At 34.1% G+C, this 17,431-nt stretch overlaps 2 protein-coding genes across 15 annotated transcripts in view; one reads left to right on the top strand and one right to left on the bottom strand.

The window, feature by feature from the left end:
• FANCL (FA complementation group L) overlaps window positions 1-16,975 on the top strand; it is an 81,754-nt gene extending 64,779 nt beyond the window's left edge. For 4 of the 8 annotated variants that reach the window (XM_008980667.4, XM_002757738.7, XM_008980666.5 and 1 more), the window contains 7 exons: window positions 10,206-10,356; window positions 12,564-12,647; window positions 12,915-12,960; window positions 13,043-13,124; window positions 14,350-14,466; window positions 16,076-16,147; window positions 16,445-16,975. In XM_008980667.4, the coding sequence (XP_008978915.3) occupies window positions 10,206-10,356; window positions 12,564-12,647; window positions 12,915-12,960; window positions 13,043-13,124; window positions 14,350-14,466; window positions 16,076-16,147; window positions 16,445-16,480 (588 nt within the window). In that variant the 3' untranslated portion in view covers window positions 16,481-16,975. Of the gene's footprint in view, window positions 1-10,205; window positions 10,357-12,563; window positions 12,648-12,914; window positions 12,961-13,042; window positions 13,125-14,349; window positions 14,467-16,075 lie in introns of all 8 variants that reach the window. The other 4 variants (XM_078349295.1, XM_078349296.1, XM_078349293.1 and 1 more) reach the window with 1 other exon arrangement.
• Window positions 16,376-17,431, bottom strand: part of VRK2 (VRK serine/threonine kinase 2) — a 103,990-nt gene continuing 102,934 nt past the window's right edge. For all 7 annotated transcript variants that reach the window (XM_035272514.3, XM_078349290.1, XM_002757737.7 and 4 more), the window contains one exon: window positions 16,376-16,884. In XM_035272514.3, the coding sequence (XP_035128405.3) occupies window positions 16,537-16,884 (348 nt within the window). In that variant the 3' untranslated portion in view covers window positions 16,376-16,536. The remainder of the gene's footprint in view (window positions 16,885-17,431) is intronic.

Raw genomic sequence — 17,431 nt, forward strand, 5'->3', positions numbered from 1 at the left:
GACTCATATAGTTTGTTGAATGTGATTACAAATTGACTATTTTAAGTAAAGATAAAACTATTTCTTCCATAGGTTATTTGTATAAAATGGGTTTTATTTCTTATAAATTCATTCTATACCCCTCAAAAATTCCAGAATTTATCACAGAAATAAAATATTGTTTTAAACATTAGCAACAAAAGTCAAAGTTATGATGAAAATGTTCTTAAGGATGCCTTTTTGTGAATTGTATGGAAGTATGACTCTGGTAACATTTGGACTGAAACAAGAATGGCTATTCTTTATTCTTCCACTAGTGGTTCTTAACCTTATCTACACATTAGAATCACTTGCAAAACTTTTAAAAGTCCCAGTATAAAGGCTATATTGAACTAAGATCAATGAAAAAGGAATGGCTGGAATAGAATTTGTATATTAATGTTTAAGTTTCTTAGGTGATACCAGTGTCATTTTTATTGTGGAGAAAGTTGCAGGTACTGATAATATTTCTGTGGTTTCTTATCTATATCCATAGTTGATGGAAATGCTAAATTTTACTTAGAACTTATATTGTTTTAAACCTATTTAAGATTCTCTGGTTCAGAATGCTTATAGACATTTCAAAGATTATACTTTGTCATACTGTGTGAGCTTTTTTTCTGAGAAGACATATTTCTGTGTTTTAGAGAGGGTTTTAAATATATTTAAATATATAAATTTGAAGATTAATTTTAAAAGGCCAGTTATTAAACGTTTTTTAAATGAAGCATATTAGTCTATAACCTAATCCAGAAAAAATAATTTGGGTTAACTTTCTCAGTTATGATAAATAACTCACACATAATTTTTATCATTTATTTAAGATTTTTGAGATTCATTTCCCTTCCAAAGTTTTATTACAAATTTTCTGACATACAAGAAAACATTGAAAAAGTTTATGGTGAATACTCATCTCCACCATCTGGAGATTTGCTAGTTAATCTTTCCTGTATTTGCTTTGTCATATGTTTTTCCATTTTATCCACCCATAAATCCAGCCATTTTTAGTGCTATCCAAAGTAACTTGTAAGTATCTGAATACTTTCTTCAAATATGTCATCAGCATGCATACATTTAATTCGAGTTCAGTTCATTGTAAAATTTGGAAACAGTAAAGGGCATAAATCCTAGGTGTTCCATAAGTTCCAGTAAATAGATTGCAATCCGTAATCAAGATGCAGAACATCATTATCATCACAGGGTTTTGTCCAGTCCTAGTAAATCCCCGTTATTTTGATTCTTTTCCACCAAAACTTAGTTAGCCTCTTCCAGATATGCTAAACAGAGGCATACAGTATGTACTCTTTTTTACGTTATTTTACCCATCAAATTTCGGAAAGTAATCCATGTTGTGACATATATCAGTAGTTTATTCCTTTTTATTCCTGAGAAGTATAAAAAGGTATCCACTGTAAACAGTAAAAAAGTATATCCATTGGATGAATATACTGAAGTTAATCCTTTCTCCTGTTGATGAACATCTGGACTGTTACCAGTTTTTGGTACTTAGGAATGTAGCTGCTACAAACATTCTAGTAACAGTATTTTTATGGACATACCTTTTCACTTTTTTTGGAGTGAAATTGCCAGGTTATAAGGTAGGAATATATTTAGTTCTTGAATTGCCAAGTCTTTCCAAAACAGTTGTGCTGTTTATATGCTCACTGACGATATATGAAAGTTCAGTTGCTTTGCATCCTTATTGACATTTATTATCTTAATGTTATTAATGTTAGTATTCTCGTTTTTTTTCTGAAAAGTTTCTATTTCTTTTTGGTTTTACTTTACACATTACAAACAGGCAAAAACAAAAAACAAACCTTTAAACAGTGGCACAATAACTCTGTTGAGATGAGAGACTGCTTATGAGAAGTTGGCTATTTTTATCTTTTATTTTTTATTATACTTTAAGTTCTGGGATACATGTACAGAATGTGCAGGTTTATTACATAGGTATATGTGTGCCATGGTGGTTTGCTGTCATCTACATTAGGTGTTTTTCCTAATGCTGTCTCTTTCCTATCGCCCCATGCCCTGACTGGCCCCAGTGTGTGATGTTCCCCTCCCTGAATCCATGTGTTCTCATTGTTCAACTCCCACTTATGAGTGAGAATATGTGGTGTTTGGTTTGCTCTTCCTGTGTTAGTTTGCTGAGAATGATGGTTTCCAGCTTATCCATATCCCTGTAAAGGACATGAACTCATCCTTTTTTATGACTGCATAGTATACCATGGTGTATATGTGCCACATTTTATTTATCCAGTCTATCATTGATGGGCATTTGGGTTGATTCCAAGTCTTTGCTATTGTGAACAATACCACAGTAAACATACGTGTGCATGTGTCTTTATAGTAGAATGATTTACAATCCTTTGTGTATATACCCAGTAATGGAATTGCTGGGTCAAATGGTATTTCTGGTTCTAGATCCTTGAGGAATCACCACACTGTCTTTCACAATGGTTGAACTAATTTACACCCCCACCAAAAGTGTAAAAGTGTTTCTATTTCTTTACATCCTCTCCAGCATATCTTTCCTGACTTTTTAATAGTTGCCATTCTAATTGGCATGAGATGGTATCTCATGGTTTTGATTTGCATTTTTCTAATGATCAGTGATGATGAGCTTTTTATATATGTTTGTTGGCCACATAAATGTCTTACTTTAAGAAGTGTCTGTCCATATCCTTTGCCCTCTTTTGGATGGGTTTGATTTTTGTGTGTGTGTAAATTTGTTTAAGTGCCTTGTAGATTCTGGATATTAGCCCTTTGTGAGATGGATAGATCGCAAAAATTTTGTCCCATTCTGTAGGTTGCTTGTTCACTCTGATGATAGTTTCTTTTGCTGTGCAGAAGTTCTTTAGTTTAATTAGATACCATTTTTTCAATTTTTGGCCTTTTTTTGCCATTGTCTTTGGTGTTTTAGTCATGAAATCTTTGCCCATACCTATGTCTTGAATGGTATTGCCTAGGTTTTTTTCTAGAGTTTTTATTGTTTTAGGTCTTACTTTTAAGTCTTTAATCCATCTTGAGTTAGTTTTTGTATAAGGTGTAAGGAAGGGGTCCAGTTTCAATTTTCTGCATATGGCTAGCCAGTTTTCCCAACACCATTTATTAGATAGGGAATCCTTTCCCTATTGCTTGTTTTTGTCAGGTTTGTCAAAGATCAAATGTTTGTAGATTTGTGATGGTATTTCTGAGGCCTCTGTTCTGTTCCATTGGTTTATATATCTGTTTTGGTACCAATAACATACTATTTTGGTTACTGTAGTTTTATGTAGTATAGTTTGAAGTAAGGTGGTGTGATGCCTCTAGCTTTGTTCTTTTTGCTTAGGATTACCTTGGCTATATGGGCTCTTCTTTTGGTTCCATATGAAATTTAAAGTAGTTTTTTCTAATTCCTTGAAGAAAGTCAATGTTAGCTTGATGGGGATAGTATTGAATCTATAAATTATTTTGGGCAGTGTGGCCATTTTCACGACATTGATTCCTCCTATCCATAAGCATGGAATGTTTTTTCATTTTTTTGTGTCCTCTTTTATTTCCTTGAGCAGTGGTTTGTAGTTCTCCTTGAAGACATCCTTCACATCCCTTGTAAGTTGTATTCCTAGGTATTTCATTCTCTTTGTAGCAGTTGTGAATGGCAGTTCACTCATGATTTGACTCTCTGTCTGTTATTGATGTATAGGAATGCTTGTGATTTTTGCATACTGATTTTGTATCCTGAGACTTTGCTGAAGTTGCTTATCAGCTTAAGGTGATTTTGGGCTAAGACGATGGGGTTTTCTAAATATACAATAATGTAACCTGCAAATAGAGATAATTTGACTTCCCCTTTCCTATTTGAATACCATTTATTTCTTTATCTTGCCTGATTGCCCTGGCCAGAGCTTCCAATACTATGTTGAATAGGAGTGGTGAAAGAGGGCAATCCTTGTCTTGTGCCAGTTTTCAAAGGGATGCTTCCAGCTTTTGCCCATTCAGTATGTTATTGACTGTGGGCTTGTCATAAGCAGCTCATATTATTTTGAGATACATTCCATCAGTACCTAGTTTATTGAGAGTTTTTAGCATGAAGTGGTGTTGAATTTTATTGAAGTCCTTTTCTGCATCTATTGAGATAATTGTGGTTTTTGTCATTGGTTTTGTTTATGTGATGGATTACATTGATTGATTTGTATATGTTAAACCAGCCTTGTATCTCAGGGATGAAGCCGACTTGATTGTGGTGGATGAGCTTTTTGATGTGCTGCTGGATTCAGTTTGCAAATGTTTTATTGAGGATTTTTACATCAGTCTTCATCAGGGATATTGGCCTGAAATTCATTTTTTTGTTGTGTGTCTGCCAGGTTTTGGTATCAGAATGATGCTGGCTTTATAAAATGAGTTAGGGAGGAATCCTTTTTTTTCCTATTGTTTGGAATAGTTTCAGAAGGAATGGTACCAGCTCCTTTTTGTACCTCTGGTAGATTCAAGTGTGAATCTGTCTGGTCCTGGGCTTTTTCTGGTTGTTAGGCTATTACTGCCTCAGTTTCAGAACTTGTTGTTGGTCTGTGGAGGGATTTGACTTCTTCCTGGTTTAGTCTTGGGAGGGTATATGTGTCCAGGAATTTATTCATTTCTTCTAGATTTTCTAGTTTATTTGCATAGAGGTGTTTATAGTATTCTCTGATGGTAGCTTGTATTTCAGTGGGATCAGTGGTGATGTCCCCTTTACCATTTTCTATTGTGTCTCTTTTATTCTTCTCTCTTTTCTTCTTTATTAGTCTGACTAGTGGTCTATCTATTTTGTTAATCTTTTCCAAAAACCAGCTCCTGGATTCACTGATTTTTTTTTTTGAAGGGTTTTTCATGATTGTCTCCTTCAGTTCTGCTCTGATCTTAGTTATTTCTTGACTTCTGCTAGCTTTTGAATTTGTTTGCTCTTGCTTCTCTAGTTCTGTTAATTGTGATGTTTGGGTGTCGATTTTAGATTTTTCCTGTGGGCATTTAGTGCTATAAACGTCCCTCTAAACACTGCTTTAGCTATGTCCCAGAGATTCTGGTACATTGTGTCTTTGTTCTCATTGGTTTCAAAGAACTTACTCATTTCTGCCTTAATTTTGTTATATACCCAGTAGTCATTTAGGAGCAGATTATTCAGTTTCCATGTAGTTGCTGTTTTGAGTGAGTTTCTTAATCCTGAGTTCTAATTTGATTGCACTGTCGTCTGAGAGACTGTTTTTATGATTTCCATTCTTTTCATTTGCTGAGGAATGTTTTACTTCCAATTATGTGGTCAATTTTAGAACAAGTGTGACGTGTTGCTGAGAAGAATGTATATTCTGTTGAGTTGGGATGGAGAGTTCTGTAGATGTCTATTAGGTTCATTTGGTCCAGAGCTGAGTTCAAGTCCTGAATATACTTGTTAATTTTCTGTCTCGTTGATCTAATATTGACCAGTGGGGTGTTAAAGTCTCCCCTATTATTGTGTGGGAGTCTGAGTCTCTTTGTAGGTCTCTAAGAACTTGCTATATGAATCTGGATGCTCATGTATTGGGTGCGTATATATTTAGTATAGTTAGCTCTTCTTGTTGCATTGATACCTTTACCATTATGTAATGCCTTTCTTTGTCTGTTTTCATCTTTGTTAGTTTAAACTCTGTTTTATCAGAGACTAGGATTGCTACCCCTGCTTTTTTTTTTGCATTCCATTTGCTTGGTAAATATTCCTCTATCCCTTTATGTTAAGCCTATGTGTGTCTTTGCAGGTGAGATTTGTCTCCTGAATATAGCACAACAATGGGTCTTGACTCTATCCAATTTACTGATCTGTTTTTTGTTTGTTTGTTTGTTTGTTTTTTGAGATGGAGTTTCACTCTTGTTTCCAAGGCTGGAGTGCAATGGCATGACCTCGTCTCACTGCAACCTCTGCTTCCAGCGTTTAAGCGATTATCCTGCCTCAGCCTCTGGAGTAGCTTGGATTACAGGCATGTGACACCATGCCCAGCTAATTTTGTATTTTTAGTAGACACAGGGTTTCTCCATGTTGGTCAGGCTGGTGTCAAACTCCCGACCTCAGGTGATCCGCCCTCCTCAGCCTCCAAAAGTGCTGGGATTACAGGCGTGAGCCACTGCACCCAGCCTGATCTATGTTTTTTAATTGAGGGATTTAGCCCTTTTACATTTAAGGTTAATATTGTTATTTGTGAATTTGATTCATTATGCTAGCTGGTTATTTTGCCCATTAGTTGATACAGTTTCTTCACAGTGTCTTGACAATTTAATATGTTTTTGCAGTGTCTGGTACTGGTTGTTCCTTTCCATATTTAGTGTTTCCTTCAGGAGCTCTTGTAAGGCAGGCCTGGTGGTGACAAAATCTCTCAGCATTTGCTTGTCTGTAAAGGATTTTATTTCTCCTTTGCAGATGAAGCTTAGTTTGGCTGGATATGAAATTCTGGGCTGAAAATTCTTTAAGAATGTTGAATATTGGCCCCAACTCTTTTCTGGCTTATAGGCTTTATGCAGAGAGATCTGCTGTTAGTCTGATGGGCTTCCCTTTGTGGGTAATCCAACCTTTCTTTCTGACTGCCCTTAGCATTTTTTCCTTTAATTTAACCTTGGTGAATCTGACAATTATGTGTCTTGGGGTTGTTCTTTCTCAAGGAATATGTTTGTGGTGCTCTCTGTATTTTCTGAATTTGAATGTTGGCCTGTCTTGCTAGGTTGAGGAAGTTCTCCTGGATAATATCCTGAAGAGTATTTTCCAACTTGGTTCCATTCTCCCTGTTACTGTCAGTTACACCAATCAAATGTAGGTTTGGTCTTTTTACATAGTCCCATATTTCTTGGAGGCTTTGTTTGTTCCTTTTCATTCTTTTTTCTCTCATCTTGTCTTCACACTTTGTTTCATTAAGTTGATCTTCAATTTCTAATACCCTTTCTTTTGCTTGATCAGTTTGGCTATTGATACTTGTGTGTGCTTCATGAAGTTCTCATGCTGTGTTTTTCAGCTCCATCAGGTCATTTGTCTTCTTCTCTAAACTTGTTATTCTAGTTAGCAATTCCTCTAATCTTTTTTCAAGGTTCTTAGCTTTCTTGCGTTGGGTTAGAACATGCTCCTTTAGCTTGGAGGGGTTTGTTATTACCCACCTTCTGAAGCCTACTTTTGTCAATTTGTCAAACTCATTCTCCATCCAGTTTTCTTCCTTCCTGGCAAGGAGTTGTGATTCTTTGGAGAAGAGGCATTCTGGTATTTGGAATTTTCATCCCTTTTGCACTGTTTTTTCTCATCTTTGTGGATTTATCTGCCTTTGGTCTTTGATGTTGGTGACCTTCAGATGGGATTTCTGTGTGGACATCCTTTTGTTGATGTTGATGCTATTTCTTTCTGTTTGTTAGTTTTCTTCTAACAGGCCCCTCTGCTGCAGGTCTGTTGGAGTTAACTGGAGGTCCACTCCCATCCGTATTTGCCTGGCTATCATCGGTGGAGGCTGCAGAACAGCAAAGATTGCTGCCTGTTTCTTCCTCTGGAAGCTTCCTCCCAGAGGGGCACCCACCAGATGCCAGCTGGAGCTCTCTGGAATGAGTGTTTGTTGACCCCTGCTGGAAGGTATCTCCCAGTCAGGAGGCATGGGGGTCAAGGACCCACTTGAGGAGGCAGTGTGTCACTTAGCAGAGCTTGAGCACTGTGCCAGAAGATCCACTGTTCTTTTCAGAGCTGGCAGGCACAATGTTTAAATCTGCTGAAGCTGTTCCCTCAGGTACTCTGTTCCAGGGAGATGGGAGTTTTGTTTATAAGCCTCTAACTGGGGCTACTGCCTTTCTTCAGAGATGCCCTGCCCAGAGGGGAAGAATCTAGAGAGGCTGTCTGGCTACAGTGGCTTTGCAGAGCTGCGGTCGGCTCTGGCCAGTTCCGACTTCCGGGTAGTATCTGGGCTGGAATGCACCTTTCCTCATGGCAGTCCCTTACAGCTTCCGGTGAGGGAAGTGTATCTTGGCTAGGGGAGAAGTTCCCCGACCCCTTGTGCTTCCCAAGTGAGGCAACACCCTAACCTGCTTTGGCTTGCCCTTTGTGGGGTGCATCCACTGTCTAACTAGTCCCAGTGAGATGAGCCAGGTACCTCATATGGAAATGTAGAAATCACCTGCCTTCTGCCTTGATTTCACTGAGAGCTACAGACTAGGGCTATTCCTATTCAACCATCTTGCCAATCACCAAGAATGTTGGCTATTTTTATTTTTAAAAATACTTTTTCAAATCTCCCTGCAAAATACTATTGAGCTTTGATTTTAATTTTGTCTATATTATTCCTTGGCATTTGTGGTGCCCTATGTAGAACATTTAATTCCATTGTTATTATTTAGAAATAATGTATTTTTTCAGTTTGAGGAATAAATTCAAAATAAAGAGTTTTTTAGTGATTTAATGGACCAGATAAGCAGTTGGAGAAACTGTTAATTAATCACATAGCTCAGTGATGTAAGTTTTGATGTCTACCCTCTAAGCTCATTGAAATTCCTAAGAGAAGTGTTTCTGTGTCCAGCTTGTCACTTTTTTGGTCTTTCTTTTTCCTATTGGAATGTAAAAATACTGTTTAATGTATCTACCTCAAATGGCTAGCTAGTAAAATCATACAATGGCTTTTAGGTTTAAAATTAACTTTTTCTGTAATTAGCAAGTAAATTCTAGTTCCAGGGATGTTTTGTTTTTGGCCATTTTCTTATTGAAAAATTTACTTTAGTTTCTGTTCAAAATGCAGTTAAGATTTTATTTGCAGTTGTGCATAGGGAAATGGATAATGCCATTGAAAATAACTTCAAATAAAAGATGCCACTGTGAAAACCTATCATTTTTTTGGGAGAGGGGTTATCCTTTTCTTGGGTATATAAGGTAATAGGTAAGTACGGAATTTAAATACACATGTAGAAACAGATGGAGATAGAGAGAGAAATGAGAGACAGAGATACACTGCTGTACTGATTTTAAAATTAGCTTCTTGGGAGTTTAATTTTCTGATTTCTGGATTCTGTCATCTAAACTTATAGATAAGTAAAATATACTAGAAGAGAACAGACATTGTAACGTCAGTATCCTCAAAGGTTTTTTTCTCCGGCATTATTAGGCTCTAATTTCTACTCTTACACTTTTTTTTTTTTTAAATGTATGTAGAAGGTTAGAACAGTTGAATCCAACTCCGTGGAACTGAGCCTTGAATTCATCTAAGTGTAAACCTTGAGTGAAGTGACAGAATGGGATGGGTTTTCCTTAAGTATATAGATAATAATAATTTTTAAGGAAGTGGCTAGTTCCTTTTTATCTTAGGGTGTATCATATTCTTGGATTATTGGTGTGGCCAGTTATTTCAGATTGACAACATTTGTAGTATGTTACTTTACATTTTGCTTACTTGAAACTATAAAACCCTTAATTCTTATTTTAAACTATTTGTTTTGATTGATTTTATATCAAAAGTATTTAGTAAGCAGTTGTATCTTTTAAACATACCACATTGTTTTATGAGAAACTCCTTTGCTTAAAAGTAAAAATTGATTTTTAAAGTCAGTGATGGCATTACTTTAGAGCAACTATATTGAAATTAATTTCTGTAAATAATTAATATATGAAATACTGAATTCAGAGGTTGGCTAAAAGTTAAATGTGGAAAAACATCATTGTAACTTCTAATTCTCTAAAAATGTGTAAAACCTTTTCATAGTCTTTGCCTAATTAGGTCCTGAACGTTATTTTTTGATAGTAATCAAATTACAAATAGCACTGCATTTAACTTGATTGCTGCAATAAACATGAAATTAAGATTTTCATGCTAAAAGTCTATAGACACTTTGTATAGGTCCTATATGTTAGCTATATTACATACATTAATATTTATTAAAGTTTTGTGTACATATCATCTTGTGTACTCATTACTATTCCATGCCTGTAGTATAACAAGCATTAAAATATAATTATGATTTCTGAAAACCATTCTTTCTCAGGAGTATAGTCTACTGTCAATAAAAAAAAAATAATTCTGTTAATGCTGTAGGAAGAGATGTGAAACAGGCAGAGTTGACTCCTGTTTACTGGAGTCTACTTTCTATCTAAATGGAACAGAGCTTAACATTTCTATATTGAGTGTATTTTAAGTAAAAGATTACTATTGGTAGAGTGCCACATAACTTATTCAACTTTCATTTTTTCACAGAGCTCCTTAATAAGCATTTACAGTCAGTTTTTGGCAGCATTAGAATCACTAAAGGCATTCTGGGATGTTATGGATGAAATCGATGAGAAGACCTGGGTACTTGAGCCAGAAAAACCTCCACGGAGTGCAACAACACGCAGAATTGCATTAGGTAGGGACAGAAAGGATTAGGGGTTTGTTTCTGGGTGTTTGATTTTATTTTGTATTACTTATGAAAAGTAATTTAACAATGGCAGTAGAACTCAGACTTCTTTGTATGAAATCAACTATTAAAATTTTTTTGGATGAACTATTTTTTTTTTCCTACCTATTTAAATGTAAATATTTTAGGTGAAAATGGCAAGTCCGGAGGTGTTTCATTTTAAGAGGTGATGATCCAAAACATTCAGAAGTAGTGTTTAATTAGCTGTTAATTAGCACAGGAATGGTGGAGCAGGTTATTCAAAATTTACATTACTTTGAACCAGAAAAAAGGGTGTTTGAATAATGAAGTCTTCATTTGTGAAACTTAAAAATTTAGTGTGCTGAGTTCTAGGAATATTTTCTGATAGAAATACAGAGGAACATAAAATAACTTTTAGTAGACCATGCAACTGAAGACTAAACAGAAAGCACAGAGTAAGAATTTAAGTATTTTCTTCACTACAAATATGTGAAACTTATGAGTAAGATATGGTACAAACATAAATAGGTGTGCAGTGTTATCACATTCTCTTGACGATAAAATGGTTATGTATTTTCATTATAAGCAAGCAAAACAAAGTTACTTTCAGAGTTCAACCTCTCTCAAGATTTTAAACTATATTTAAGCTTACATTAAATACCGTAGCTAGTTTTAAGATACTGATTTCTGTCTTTTTTTCTAAATAGATACATTGTTCAAGGATATTTTTTAATTCTGATGTGAATCACATCCAAGTTAGTGAGTAATTTTTACACTGGATTCCTAGGTATAATATAGATTATCTGGGGGGAGAATGTGACATGCATGCTATTATGAGAAGAAGAAAGTATAGTTATACAGCAGTTCTACAAACAGTATCACTTTACTGGTTTGAAAAAGTCTAACTGTGTTTAAAATGGAATAATTAGCCAAATTATGGTATATTTGTGAACAAAATATTTTCTTCACAGAAATGTAGTAATTCATTATTTTCATGGCTCCAATAAAATAATTATTGTCATCAGGTCTTGATTAAATATACTTTTTATTTCTCATTTAGCATAAATAGCCTAGTATTTAATTCATTCTCTATTTACCTTTTAGCTTCTTTTTTCTCCTCCAGGCATGATTTGGTTTCTTAAGACCAGTTTTGAACAAGTTAATGGAAAGATTAGTTAATATGCCCTTATTAAGTGACAGAACAGTCTGGAGCCATTACTAGATGATACTATTGAGGGCTAATAAGAAATTTGTGTTCATAATAAAGAATGTGTTACCAAAAGAGATTTTAACTTTTTGTATTTTTATTTTTCTCATTGAATGGCTAGTCATTTTTTACTAGCCACTGATGATCTCTTTTTGCCAGATGTGTAATAATTGCATTTATGTTGTTGCCTGGCTTAATGAAAGGCTTATTCTATAGTGTACAGAATTTATAAAGACATTTTTACCATAAAAATGAAATCCAAATTGATCTTAATAACACTGTATACCTTCAAGAAATAGAATTAAAATTTCTGAAACTTATGCTGTAGCCCAGTACAGTTAAAAATGTATAAAAGAATCTAGTGCCAGTTTTTTTACGTCTTGGGAAATTAGGTTACTTACTGGTTTTTTTATTAAATGAACAATTGCCATTGTGAATGAAATCTTATGTTAAATTATAAGGGAAAGTTTCACATGCAGTAAAATAATTCAGAAAATGTTTTTATAAATTTTTATAAAACTTGAATCTTAAATGTTTTTACCATTTAATGTATTGCTAGTCTTTTTACATTTGACCATAGTTCTGTGAAATGTAAACTTTTTCAAGAAAGCCATGAAAAGCAATTTAGATGATTATTTCTTAAACTTATGACTTGTGATAGTTTTGATATTGAAGACCTTTATCATTCCACAGAGCATTTTTATTTGAACTTTAATACAGTTGACCAGAATTGAAATCTAATTAAATATATTAATTTGTTGGTTGGCTGATTTAAGATCCCTTTAATGATAATCATAATATCAAAAGTACTTCTTTTGGTTAAATTATAACAATATATTTACTGTTACAAAAAAACTACAAAACATTTGGTTAATCTTTCTGTGGGTATATAGTGAAATAGGTAGCCAGACCAATATCTCTTCATTTTTTATTGGCTTGTTTGATGAACAGTTCTACTTCTAAAAGTTTTAATCTTGTTTCTTTCTAGGGAATAATGTTTCCATAAATATAGAGGTAGACCCGAAGCATCCTACTATGCTTCCTGAGTGCTTGTTTCTTGGAGCTGACCATGGTATGAGATCTGAGATTTAAATATTTTTTAATAGAATCATAAAATCCTTGCCTACCATTGTTAAATTATTAGAAAATATTAATATATTAATGGTAGTTATTTTAAATGAAAATGTCTCAGCATTCTGAACTGCATAATTGTTTTTTAACATAATACATATAATTTTGATTTTTCTAATCAAGTAGTTAAGGAAACATTCTGTATCATATGGCTTTACAAATCATGAGTAAAGTATGCAATTATTAAACTTTTTTTTTTAATCTGAAGTGGTAAAACCCCTGGGAATTAAGCTGAGCAGGAACATACACTTGTGGTAGGTACCTTGGCAATATAATTTTTACTTTTTGGTGATTTTACAAAGTTCATAGCGTATTTTTTTTTTCCCATGCTTTCAGGGATCCAGAAAATAGTGTGTTACAAAATTTGAAAGATGTTTTAGAAATTGATTTTCCAGCTCGTGCTATCCTGGAAAAATCTGTAAGTTTTATCAGTGCTTTGATATTCCAAACAGCATTGCATAATGATGTTTAAATGCTTCTCTCAGTGAAAAATGAGGCTGAAAAGGGAGAGAAGTGGAAAAATAAAAACACAGACTTCTGAAGTACATCAGAGAACTTGTTACCTTTGATTGGTTGTTAACATATGATTGTCTCTTAGAATAAGGGGATTGATTTCAGGGCTGCCCATGGATACCAAAATCTACACACATTCAAGTTCCAGTTTCCCTGTGGGACCCATATATATAGAAAAAAGCCTTCTGTATACACAGATTTCACAGAAACACAGGTTCTGCCTCTCCCCAATACTGTATTTTTGTTCTACATTTGGTTGAAAAAAAATCTGTGTATAAGGAGACCTATGTAGTTCAAACCCATGTTGTTCAACTATATACTTCTTTCATGGTCTTCAGTAGTGAAGTTATTAAGGACAGACATTTATTAAAAATAAGGGGAAAGGTCCAAAGTAGCTAATGAGATGTTTGACTTTTCTACACAGTCTGTTTACTGATGGCTGAAGTACTGATTAGCTTCATATAAGTTGTGAAGCAGTACAGTTTCTCAAAATTGAATAGATACTACCATATTGCAAAAATAATAAACTTAGAATCGATTTTTGACAAGGCTGCTAAGGTTGTAGACTACTAAATGGTGGTGTTTTTCTTTTTCCTTTAGTTTTCTTTTTCATTTAGAATTTTGCTGTTTAGTAATCACTAGCTAATGTGAATTCCTATCTTTATATATTTATTAGGGACATTATATTGATGTATGATATGGGAAAATTACTAACACCCAAACATCTTATCAGCCAAAAATGGAATCTCTTGTTTAGCCTAGCTGTGTATATTTATTGAGTGAAAAAGGAAACACTCTACAATAGCTTTGCTAGGTGTTAAATAGTGATGTAATTATATTTCTTATAATACAGCAATATAGTCACTTTATAAAAACCATCTTTATATCTATAAAACATTCTTACTGATCTTACCTTGTGTTTTAAACACATAGGTGATTTCATATTCTAAAGTAGTTAGAAGAATTGTAATGTTCCCAGCACAAAAGGTAAATGTTAAGGTGATTAATATCTTAATTATCTTGATATTACACACTGTATACATGTATCCAAATATCACATGTACCTTCCCAAATATGTACAGTAATTTAGTGAGACACATATGCTTTTTATAAATATTTTTCTTTTGAAGGATTTTACTATGGATTGTGGAATTTGTTATGCTTATCAACTTGATGGTGCCATTCCTGATCAAGTGTGTGATAATTCCCAGTGTGGACAACCTTTCCATCAAATGTGCTTATATGAGGTAAAAAACAAAAACATCCTCAAGACTTTTTTCAGCTAACACAACATAGGAAGTTTGCCTGTTTGAAAGACACAGCATCTAAAATCCATTTAGTCTATAGTGATCCTCTCTTTGGCCATTAACTCCTTTATCAGATTATTCCAGATGCTATGTCTGCTTCATTTCTTCATCACAGTTACTAATGATGAAGAAATGTCCTGAAGTATCCAAGAAGGGAGAAAATCTATCCAGAATATATTCATGGACTAGCTTATTGACACACACAAATTAAACTGATTGTACATTGGAATCTTTTCTATAAATATCTTGTTACCACAATGTAAACTTCATAGATTTACCCAACGTAGCGGTGCTTGAAAGTGGCAGTAATGAAGTGAAAATGGAATTAGCACTATGTAATACCTATTACTTTTCAGGCTGCATTTAAGAATAGAATATATGCAATACTATATTGAGAAGAATGCCTCTTATGATCAGAATTATCTCACAGCACTCAGGCAATGCCTGTTTATTTACTTTATGTGAAGTCTGCTTTCATTCCTGTCTTTAGTCATTTGCCTTAGTTGATACATGATTAACTGTCGTGCAACTGTATACAGAACACCTTGCAATTGTATGGTGCCTTCAATTTGAGTCTTCCTTAATATCACATCTGTACTTTTGTGATTAGAGGTAGCAGTTGGTGCTATCTGTACTTTGCCATTGGAGAACTTAGGCAGAGACATCTGTTTACCTTATATAAAATCATAAAATACCAGGTTGAATTACAGAAATTCTCCAAGGAAATATGTGCTTTCTTTATAATTGTGAGTATTCATTTAATTTTTAAAAATTGACTGCCTCATGATTATAATCAGTGGGTTGAAAATTAACCCACTGTTAGTGATTAAGACCAGAATTAAGAAATTTTCAAGAGCCTATAGTATCTTTAATAGCAAGAGTTGTTAATTTGTGATTAACAGATTCAGGGAAAGTCTGCACACATAAACTTGTATGCATTATTTTTTATGTATGTCTATTCTGAGGATAAAGAAAATGCATAGCCGGGCACAGTAGCTCATGCTTGTAATCCCAGCACTTTAGGAGGCCAAGGCGGGCAGATCATGGAGTCAAGAGTTGGAGACCAGTCTGACCAACATGGAGAAACACTTTCTCTACTAAAAATACAAAATTAGCCTGGTGTGGTGGCACATGCCTGTAATCCCAGCTACTCGGGAGCCTGAGGCAGGAGAATTGTTCGAACCCAGGAGATGGAGGTTGTGGTGAGCCAAGATCATGCCATTGCACTCCAGCCTGGGTGACAAGAGTGAAACTTTGTCTCAAAAACAAAAAAACAAACAAAAAGAAAATGCATAATTCTCATCAAATTCTTAAAAGGGCCCATAATATGGTTATAAACCAAGTCTGGTTTAGATCTTCAATTCCATGTTGATTTCCCTTGTTGTTCTACATGTTAATAGTCTGCTATTGGCTCAGGAAATATACCCCTTACTCTTGGGAAACAAAATTAATGTAAAGTCTTCTGGAATAAAAACATAATACACTTAGAAAGGGAATGACATTTGGAGTATCTGTAATTATGCTGATGCTTCTCTTTTAAAATCTGCAGTGGCTGAGAGGACTACCAACTAGTAGACAAAGTTTTAACATCATATTTGGTGAATGTCCATATTGTAGTAAGGTAAGCAAATTGGTAATCATATCTCATAAAATGTGCCTTGCTTTCAGTAATATATTCTAGAAGATAGACCTATATAGTGTATCAGCTTATTTAAAACGTTTGAAACACATTCTTTCCTGCATTTTTATTTTTCAAATTCTCTGATCAGAAACATTAAACTCCTTTTCTAGATTTGCCAGGCGATCTGAAAGTTCAGAAAAGTGTTTTCCAAACTGTACTAAGACACTATTTCTAGTATAAAGCAATTTTATTTTTTAGAATGTCCACAAACTTTGTTAAAATATGTTCTTTTTAAAGCCAATTACCTTAAAAATGTCTGGGAAGAAACACTGAAATAAGGAGATAACATTTTGTGAGGAGCTGGAAACTTAAAAGGACTTTCAATATCTTCAGAGAAAATATAAAGCAAGACATACTAAGATCAAAAGGACAAGTATGATGATGCCATAATAATGAACTTCTGCCTTTGTCTCTTCACTAAGAGTAAACTGGGAAACTGTAGACGAAAGTCCTGTTGAACTTTCTAAGTCTGTGATACCTGGACTGACTGTGGAAGTGTATTTATAATACCAAGAAGAATATCTTGACTTCTTGAATATATCTGGACTGGTAAAATCTTGATGAGGTTCATAAAATGAGTTTGGGAATTGTCTGTAGCTGAATTCTTGCGGGAAACTGTTTACTTCATTCAAAAGTTCTTGAGACTCTTGATATTTTTGTCTTCTCCTTGTGCTTTCCTATGGAAAAAATATAGTTTGTTAGATGTAAGTTATCCAACTATTTATTTTGTGTAATGTATAAGAATGCTAAATAAAATATACAAGATCAGGTTTTTGTGTGTTATTTTTCCCAAGAAGTAATTTTTAGGTAAAGATCTTAGATTTTAAGATTTAAACTTTTTAAGAGTTTATAAACATCCAAATTTGAGTGGTTCTTTCTTTTAAACCACATAAGTAGGTAATTTCTTAAATAATTTAAATTGAATTTTCTTGGCAAAACCAAAAAAAATTGGGCTTAATCTTAAGGGGGAAAGATAGCCATAATTAGAAATATTTTGGTCATTAATGGGATTCTTAACCTTTTGATTCCATGGCAACTGAGAAGTGATATATGCTGTATAGTGGGGTAAAGGATGAGGCTTGTACACAGCCAAAGAAAACTGCCTCAGGGGTAGATACAGTGTTACATTTCTAGGAAAGTTATAAAGACTAACCACTATAGACTGAATATATACTAATATAAAACAAATTAACTGATTACTTATATGCATGTTTTGGGAGATAT

This window comes from Callithrix jacchus, chromosome 14, assembly GCF_049354715.1.
Source record: "Callithrix jacchus isolate 240 chromosome 14, calJac240_pri, whole genome shotgun sequence".
NCBI lineage: Eukaryota > Metazoa > Chordata > Mammalia > Primates > Cebidae > Callithrix > Callithrix jacchus.